At 42.6% G+C, this 9,390-nt stretch overlaps 1 protein-coding gene across 1 annotated transcript; it reads left to right on the forward strand.

Annotated features, from left to right (window-relative positions):
* Positions 1-266: 266 nt before the first annotated feature.
* casd1 (CAS1 domain containing 1) lies at positions 267-9,218 on the forward strand. Its single transcript, XM_040020514.1, has 18 exons — positions 267-756; positions 1,834-1,930; positions 2,174-2,294; positions 3,006-3,050; positions 3,168-3,230; positions 3,313-3,357; positions 3,456-3,579; positions 3,968-4,182; positions 4,283-4,702; positions 4,808-4,897; positions 4,994-5,113; positions 5,822-5,978; positions 6,115-6,194; positions 6,418-6,519; positions 6,714-6,854; positions 7,199-7,276; positions 8,421-8,513; positions 8,636-9,218. The coding sequence occupies exons 1-18, from the start codon at positions 513-515 to the stop codon at positions 8,903-8,905; spliced, it is 2,505 nt and encodes an 834-aa protein (XP_039876448.1). The 5' UTR covers positions 267-512; the 3' UTR covers positions 8,906-9,218.
* Positions 9,219-9,390: the final 172 nt, after the last annotated feature.

Below are 9,390 nucleotides of genomic sequence, written 5' to 3' on the forward strand. Positions count from 1 at the left end.
ACCCTAAACTTGATGTCTGGTTTTTGTTTGAACCCATTACTACTACTTCTTCTTTTACTCTTCCACACAGTCAACTGTGTGTAAAAGTGTGTATAAATAAATGTAACAGGTTTGACACACCTGCACAATCATGGATACATGCAGTTAAGCCGGTTTACTTACATGTAGTGCATGACAGCCCGCCCCTTCACCCTAAACTACAGGTTAATTATTAATTTTTTTTTTGCAAAGCCACGCCTTCTTCCAACAGCGCAAACTAATAAACCACTGTTTTCAATCGACCTGATGACAGTGCGCCTTTGCTTTCCTAAAAGTTACCATCTCCAAATTCCTGCTTTTGCTTTTGATTGTGATCATTCCAGCATAAAACTTTTTTTCTTCTTCTTCTTCTTTACAGACACCCGAAAGAAACGATTTGCCTCACCATAATATTATTTATAATAATTTTGTTGACAAATTTAGACCCGCTGGAAGGTCTCCTTGAACCGCACCTGACTCATTAAGCAGCAGTGATGGAGGAGAAGGAGGCGGTGTGCCGGGGAGTGGAGCTGGCATATGGTGAGCTGAGCGGAGCGCCGCCGCCGCGAGACTGCACAGCTGCCTGTTGTCATGGAGGAGCAAAGATGGCGGTCCTGGCCTATAGCCTGGGCAAACGCGAAATAAATCAACATTTTACCATAAAAAACGCGAAACTGATATCGCTGGTTGCTGTTCTTTTACTCCTCGTGTTTCACGCTGCTTCGCGGTATTACGAAGGTGAGTGCTGCTTTTATTTGATCAAGTTAATGTGGATGCGGCCACTGGAAACACTTGACATTGCTACTGGTAGCTAGGTAGCTGCTTGCATGCCAGCGCTTTTCTTAGCTACTGGGCTCCGTGCTTTTGTCACGGGATGCTTTCTAGATGTTAAAGTTATCGCCTGAAAACGTGCAAATAGGTGGTTTCACGCACTAAGTCTCCAAAGGAAGCGTGAATTTGACCCGAGTTTATCCAGCTGGTTAGCTGCTAACACTGCCAATAGCTGTGTTTACATGTTGCTGACGTTCCTGCTGCAAGAAACGCTTTATTGCTGCTGGAAAAGCCCTGGAAAGGTTCGTGGAAGTGTATTTGATCTGCACCTGGAGACCAATGTCATGTAAATACGCCCGACATCGTGTTTAGCTAGCTTCCTGAATAAATGCACTGTCGGTAAGACTGGCCACAAATGTGCCTGTCGCCCTGCTCACAACTTCAAAAACTCTAGATTTGCTGCTTTGTGATAACATTGTAGCTGCACGTTTCTTTGTTCCAGGGCTGTAACTTGCATATGCATAGTGCACTGGATGTATCAGTAAAGGGTTTGCTCATAAATTGGTTGACAAACAGTGACACGTCCTCAGAGCATAGAGTTTGATTATGAATAAATAAAGCAGGCTTATTTACATGTACGTCGTACCTAGGCTGCTCAGTGTGGACGTCACCCACGAAAAGGTTAGGGAGCAGAGTGTGCTGTGAGCAGCTGCTTTGGCTGAGAATGATGTTGCATGCTGGTCTGCCCACCTTTCATGTTCGCCTGTTTCTGTGGTTTGATTCAGCTGCAGATGGCTCCATTCATTTTGCGAACAAATGAATAGCTGGAGAGATTTATGCTCGAGCTAGATCGCTGATGGCTTCATTTTGCACTGTGGCCCCTGCCAGAGCCGTGTATTGTATGGTCCTTTTGACAGCACAGAATGAAAAGCCAGGGCACTATTGAGGCAGCAGGTTTCTGTCATAGTCGGAGTGAAACTGTGAGTGAAAGCGAGATCTTGTTTGTTTCGCCTCACCAGAAAGTTCTCTGTGTCTTGCCTCCAGGAGGGGACTCGTGTGAATGGCTGCTGTCCAGAGGACGTTACTTGGGGGAGGATGTATGGCAGCCTTATGGCTGCATGATGCACAAATACAAAAGCATGTGAGTCACACCACCTCTGAAGTTATTACACTGTATGTTTGGGATAAAGATTTAAATGTGTGGCAGTGATGTTGTGAGTTTTTGTCAGTCACTAAGGGTTTGTGGGTAATTTCAACTAAGGACTTTGGGATAAAAGATCACTCATTGACAAATAAAGGACAAAAACATTATTCACTTCAGTAAATAAATGTTTGTTTGTTTTTTTTCTGTGCTTGGCCCTCACCAACCTTTTATGTTTTACAGTGAAGCCAAAACCTGCCTCTCTGAAAAGCGGATAGCCTTTGTTGGCGATTCGCGAATCAGGCAGCTGTTTTACTCCTTCATCAAAATTATCAACCCTGAACGAAAAGAAGAGGGGATTAAGGTAATAATGAGAAACTGCACTGTTCAAGCCCAGGGTTTTTCTCACAATGGTGATGGTACACGCCAAACAGATCTACAGATATGAGGCACAAAGATATGCTTTAACTCACTCTGCCCATTGCTTCCAGGGAAGTTTATAAACTGACTAAAAATATTTCAACCTCAAAATGGAAGTCTCTCTTCCATCACAGATGGCTCTAAATTCTGACTGATCAAGGCTGCAACCTAAATCTAATTAGAAGAGCAGACTAAGATTCATGCGTACCTATCGTGGCTGCTTTGAAGGCTGTGTGTCTTCCGTCAGCTCTAATAAATAACCAGACCATCAGGACTAAAAAAAAAAAAAATTCATATTTATGTGGCTTAATTGTGGCTTTTAAAAGCAATAGTTACTTTGCTCCTCCGTACTTCTCTCAAGTCTGATAATTTAACTTCAGACTATCGATTTTATGTTAGAAAAAATCACCCTGCTGACTTGTTTTTATGAAAAGATGGAAGTACTTTAAAGCTTGATATAGATGGCATTGTGGAAATGCGATGTTTAAAAAGGTTAAAGTCGAGCGGCTTGCACAGAATCTCAACAAGATAAATGAAGCTATGGGATAACCCTATAACTATACAGTACTAACTGTTTTGGTCTCAAGCTGGGACAAAGCATCACTGACTGTATGTCACACTTCCTCTCTGTCTGTCCACTTCCTAACATCTGAAGCATGAGGACATTTCCTTTGAAGACAAGAGCTACTCTATTAAAGTGGTGAGCTATTTATTTATATTTATATTCCTGGTTTTAACATGTTCTCGGTTTTGTTTTGTTTTTTCTTTTAAACACTCTGGCACAAGATTTCTTTTCAAACTTCATCTTTGTGTTTAGGACTTTCTGTGGTACCCCGAGGCAAATAATTCAATGAAGGAACGCTTGATATCATGGACACGTGTGAGTAACAGTAACAAGTGGGGGAAATTGCGAATCAAGTGCCGCTCGTAAACTTAAGTGCGGTGTCTCTTTTGCTTAGCAGGAAGGTTCAGCAAAGCCAGATGTTCTCGTCCTCGGAGCTGCCACGGTAACCTGCGTAAATGCCTACATGTTTTATATGAGACAAGTGTGACGTGGTGGCTGCCGATGGTTATGTCAGTCCTGACTGTTTATCCATTTACACAGTGGTCCATCAAGTTGCACGGTGGCAGCAGTGAGGCCCTCCAGCAGTACAAAGTCAACTTGACTGCAATCGTGGGGCAGCTGGAGAAGCTGGCTGAGCATGGGGAGGTCTACTGGGTGCTGCAAGGTGTGCTCAGCTTCAGCCACTCACACAGTACAAGATCTTTTTATGATCATAGACAGGCTTCTAAAGTATGAGGCATGACTGGAAAATATTAAGACTCATTTGGTGTTAACATACAGAGGAATTAATAGTTTCCAATCCGCACACACGCCTAATAAATTTGCAGCTGTACTTCACATCTGTTTGTTAAACATTTTCCATTTTTAACTTTTTGATTGATAGAATTTACTGCAAACAACAAACAGGCAAAATAAATAAATAAGGTGCCACACTGACATCTCTGAACCTCCTACTTAGCATTTCACACTCAATAGTCATTTCCCACGTTGCACAATGGTTGTTCACTTCATGTTTCCATGCATGGACCCTCTTGATTAAACCCCTTCTGCAGATCCAGTAAATGAAGAGGTGTTAAGTGAGAACAGGAAAATGATCACCAACCAGCAGCTGGAGCTGTACAATGAAGCAGCAGTGGATGTGCTCAACAGCAGCAAGCGTAATGGCAGATCTCGGGTCAGACTGGTGGCTGCTTCCCGTCAGGCTGCGCTGGAAACCATCATCAAGTCAGATGATGGTTTGCACCTGCCTGAGAGCACCAGGAGTGTGGTAAGTTAATTAATGAGTGCAGCTTTAGTGCGGTTATTTTATCGGTATCCTTGATTAGTACCCACTTCCCCTTCACCTCTCCTTTTAACCATCCTGGCAGGGAGCCATGATCCTCATGAACTCTGTGTGCAACAAAATACTGAGGCCCATCGACGGTTCATGCTGTCAGACGTTACGAGCCCCTAACTTGCTCCAGAAACTGTCGGCTCTTTTCTTCCTTGGCTCAGCCGTGGTCATCATGGTCTTCCACATCCTTGGCAACAATCGCCACCGCCGACACGTGCCCCCTGATGTGGAGAGCCTAGAGGAGAAGAAGCCAGCCACTGCAGCTGTTCCCCCCGGCCCAAAAGCACCTTTTCAGGCTCTCTGCAGGATGGGCGTCATCATGGGCTATTTTTACCTTTGTGACAGGGCAGATGTGTTCATGAAAGAGCAGAAGTTTTACACGCACTCCACGTTCTTCATCCCTCTCATCTACATATTTGTACTGGGAGTGTTTTACAGTGACAACAGCAAGGAGGTGAGACGGTGCTTCTCAGTAAAGTTTTGTTTTTGCGTCAAACAGCAAAGTATAACAGTCTCTAAATAATCTCACTTTTTTTTTTTTTTCTTTGCTTCCACGCAGGCAAAATTACTCAACCGAGAACAAACAGACGAGTGGAAAGGCTGGATGCAGCTCGTCATCCTCATCTATCACATATCTGGAGCGAGCGCTGTGAGTCCCAATTATGTCTACAAAAATCAGTTTGTGAGTCTCCTGCTGTGTATGCTGATGTCTGAAGAGCCTGATGGTTATTTTTCTGTCTTTCAGTTCATCCCAGTGTACATGCATGTGCGGGTGTTGGTGGCAGCGTACCTATTTCAAACTGGCTATGGACACTTTTCGTTTTTTTGGCTCAAAGGAGACTTTGGACTTTACAGAGTGTGCCAGGTTAGGGGTGCTGTCAGTTATACTTTAACTTTATATTCTTATTGACATTTGTTTCTCAGTCATAGCAGACAATCATGCACATGAGGTGTAATAGAGAAGTTCTGTCCAAAAGAAAAACAATTGGACGATTTTCCAGTGCGCTGCTATTTTTTGGGGGGGGATCACCTCCGCTCTGATTACATGCATGTGACATCTTTGATGTCTCAGACTTGCACAAACTTACATCAGCTCTCAAACTTTCAAGTAGAGGATCATCATTGGTACTTTGGTCACCCAAAGACCAAACGGCAGTGAAAGAAACCTCAATGTTCAAGGCGGTGCATAAGGACAACAACATGCACCCATGACCTTTTCCTCTAGATTCAGACTGTGGTATCCTGCAGGAGAACATTCATCACTCATAATCTGCCTGACACGCCACGCATTGAACACTCACCTACACAAAAACAGTCCTTGTCCTCCACTCCACACTGGCTCCCTGTGACTTTAGATCTCGTCACCAAAATAAAACTTAAGTTGAAGTGTTGGCGTTTCCACTCTGTGAACAAAATCCAGTGGTCAAAACTAGGGATTCAGTGACTGAGTGATTTTTAAAAATGGCAGCTGTGACAATAACATTATGATTGTTATTACAGAATAATTTGGGTTCAGATAAATAGTGTGATTTTTGGGTATCTGCTTAGGTGTTTGTGTCATATTCATTCACAGGTGCTTTTCCGTCTGAACTTCCTGGTGTTGGTGCTGTGTGTGGTAATGGACCGACCGTACCAGTTCTATTACTTTGTTCCCTTGGTCACATTCTGGTTTGTTGTCATCTACACCACAATGGCTATGTGGCCTCAGATCCTTCAGAAGACGGCTAACAGTAGGTGTCAAATTACTGACCTTCTATATTCTCCGCTCAGTCGTGTCCTGCACTGTGTGAATAAACACAGTTGATTAATTCATGTCATAAGTGCAAGCAGCAGGGTTGCATTTCATATGTCTTCTTTGTTGGACAGGTAGTGGCGTGTGGCATTTTGGGGTCTTGGCAAAGTTACTGGGCCTCCTGATGTTCATCTGCTTTTTTGCCTTTTCACAGGTGGGTCAGCTGAAATCGTTCTTAAGTGTAACTCTACTTTCTTTTAATTGCATATTTAAGTTTAAGAGATGTAAATGGTCACATGTCCTAAGTTGTTCATGCAGCACCATATTGACCACTAAGCTGTGCTATGATTTATTTTATTTTTTAAATCAGATGTTTACTCCGTTTTTAAAATGCTACTTGTTTTATGTAATTTCTGTGTTTTGCATTATGACTCCAGGGCGTTTTTGAGCGCGTCTTCTCTGTGTGGCCCATCTCTAAGCTCTTCGAGCTGAATGGCAGCATCCACGAGTGGTGGTTCAGATGGAAGCTGGACCGATTTGTAAGTCAAATGTGTTTCCTCAAGGTGCAGCCAGGCTTTTATCCGTTCGTGTTTCACATGACAGAACCCCCCCCCCCCCCCCCCCTCCTTTTTAATTTTTTTTTTTTTTTTTTAATATAAAATTTGTTACCCAAGTGATAACAAATTTTCTGGCCTTTGCTGTAATCTTTTAATGTGTTGGCACTCTTCTGCAGGCGGTGATACATGGCATGTTATTTGCCTTCATCTATCTGGTGCTGCAGAAGCGTCAGGTACTGTCAGAGGGAAAAGGAGAGACTCTCTTCTCTGCCAAGATTTCCAACTTTCTCCTCTTCCTCTCTGTTGTCTCCTTCATAGTAAGTCTGCATTTCACATATTTTGGGTCTTACCAAAATACCCGTGCTGAGCATTAGTTCTTAATTTAGATCAGTTATCATCTGTTACATAATTCTTCTAATCTAATGCTAAATATTTATTTTTTTAAATTTAGACTTCTTTCTTTGTATATTTAAGTAATAAACACAATGTGCAAAAGGGAATGCTTAAAAAGGAGCCATGTTTACTTATGTGACAAAGCCTTGGAAAGTTCTTGTTGTATTAACTGGAGATTACAGTATCAGCTTGGTAACGTGTGCGTTACCAAAACTTACTGGCTGTTTGGTAAAACGTGGCACTTAAAATCTTCTCCACGTCATTCTAGACTTACTCAATATGGGCAAGCAGCTGCAAAACCAAAACCGAGTGCAACGAGATGCATCCCTATATCTCTGTGGTCCAGGTACAGTTTTTATCTGTCCTTATCTTTGTTTCTTTGGCTTTTCACACATGAAGTGTTGGTGCGATCAAGTCTGAAAGTTTCTCTGAGTCCGATTAGTTGTTACTGCTGGAAATCCTGCATTTGATTTTTGGGTTAAGAGGTGGCACTTGGAGGAAGGACGGATGACGCTGAGGCCTTAAATGCCTCATTCTCACATTAGCTCAGATGAACAATATACAGAGTTTGTGCTAAAAAGCTGGAAGGTTAAAGACTGTTTAATGTCTGAACTGTTTGGGACATCTGCGCTTTCGCCCACTGTTCTGTGTTGATTGGCTAATTCACATGTTTGGAAACAGCCCTGACATCAGAGGCCTACACTGTGATGTTTCATGCATGTAACTTCAGGGTATATTACCTCGGGAACCTGCACCACAAACAAGATTAGAGATCATCAGGTGTGAAATCACTGTCTGCTGACCAATCAGTTCTCTGGAAAATAGCATCACCATTCCTGTGCGCCATCAGTAGAAAGGTCTAAAGTTTTCTAATAGTGTCTAATGTCTTTGCCTTTCTCTGATCAGTAAGAAATATAAATTATTAGAGGCAACTTTATTTTATTTTTTTCTGTTGTCTAATTTTAAATTCATTCTTTTACTTTTATTCTTTACTTGCTCTCAAACATCACTGATGTTGCAGCTGAGAGAATAAAAGCTAAAGGTGTCTTTTAAAGATTCAGTCCTGGATTAACTGACGATCTAGCTTTGTGTCTGACTGCTTATCGTGCCTCCCAGTGTTAGGCAAAGTGAATCCAGATAATGGAAAGATAACCTGGATATGATGAGCTTTCTTCGTAGTATTGGCCCATGTCATCTGTCATGAAGTTAAATTTACTACTTAACACGATTTCATGACAGTCTGATATGATTGTGAGACCAAGCCTAATAGCTCACCATGTTATCTACAGTCAATTCACACTGGAAAAGATATGTTTTCTACATATATTGCCACCATTACTATATTTAACCATTCGTCTGTTTACACCACTTTAGTGTTTACAGTTCTTCAACAAGCTTGGCCTGCTACTTTTTTAGTGATAAGCATGATTTACCTGTTGTAACGTCACACTTGGATTCCTAAAAATGTCTGTGATCTGTTTTGTGGGCAGATTTTGGCCTTCATTCTCATCAGGAACATTCCTGGCTATGCCCGTTCTATATATAGCTCATTCTTTGCATGGTTTGGAAAGATCTCCTTAGAGGTAAGGTTCTCCTTGCTTTAGAGTCACAGTTAGCAATATAACCCTTAAATAAATCTCCAATCACAAAAGACTAGAGTCTTATGAGAGGTGTTTTTTAAAACCATGCTTTTTGTGTCCCACAGCTTTTCATTTGCCAGTACCACATATGGCTTGCAGCTGACACCAAGGGGATTTTGGTCCTCATCCCAGGAAACCCCTCCCTCAACATTTTGGTTAGCACCTTCATCTTTGTTTGTGTGGCTCATGAGATTTCCCTCATCACCAACGACCTGGCCCAGGTGGTCATCCCCAAAGACAGCATGGCTCTGCTGAAGAGACTGGGGGCCATGGGGATTCTCAGTCTCGTTATACTGCTGGTGTCCAGGGCTGGCCAGCCCACACCTGGCGCCTGATGGACATCTCCTGAGGGGATCTGGGGGAGGGGCGGGAAACCCACTAAGACCCTGCTGAGATTGAAGTGAGGTACAGATGGAAGTCAGGAGGCAGCCTTGTGTTTTAGCTACTGGTGAGACGATGTTGGCAGCGGTGACCCTTGGGAGAACAAAGTCTGTCCGCTGGCCACATTTGAGCAGAGTCTGTACTTTTCTGACTGCTGTGAAAGTCGCACACTGAAGGAAAGACAAATGCCCAACAGAGAAGGAGTCACTCCTTTAACAGCAAAGTCCAAATTGTGGGAAAGGAGTTTATATAAAAAAAAAAAAAAAAACCACACACAAAAAAAACAATGAAATGTTTACAATATCTGGTTTCAGGATTTTGGAAATGCAGAATCTAAAAAAACAAAGCACGACGTCCTCATTTTAAGACTCATGCCTGCTGCATTTGGCAGCGTCGCGTCTGTTTAGCCAAACGCTGATAATACGTTTTTGTTACATGC

Source organism: Simochromis diagramma, unplaced genomic scaffold, assembly GCF_900408965.1.
Source record: "Simochromis diagramma unplaced genomic scaffold, fSimDia1.1 OVJJ01000753.1, whole genome shotgun sequence".
In the NCBI taxonomy this organism is placed as follows: domain Eukaryota; kingdom Metazoa; phylum Chordata; class Actinopteri; order Cichliformes; family Cichlidae; genus Simochromis; species Simochromis diagramma.

Bases quoted from the DNA above. Each gene is read 5' to 3' on its own strand.
- casd1 (XM_040020514.1), top strand. From the start codon at position 513: ATGGAGGAGAAGGAGGCGGTGTGCCGGGGAGTGGAGCTGGCATATGGT. The intron at 1,931-2,173 runs GTGAGTCACACC...TATGTTTTACAG, and splicing joins ATGCACAAATACAAAAGCAT to TGAAGCCAAAACCTGCCTCT. The intron at 7,277-8,420 runs GTACAGTTTTTA...TTTTGTGGGCAG, and splicing joins CCTATATCTCTGTGGTCCAG to ATTTTGGCCTTCATTCTCAT.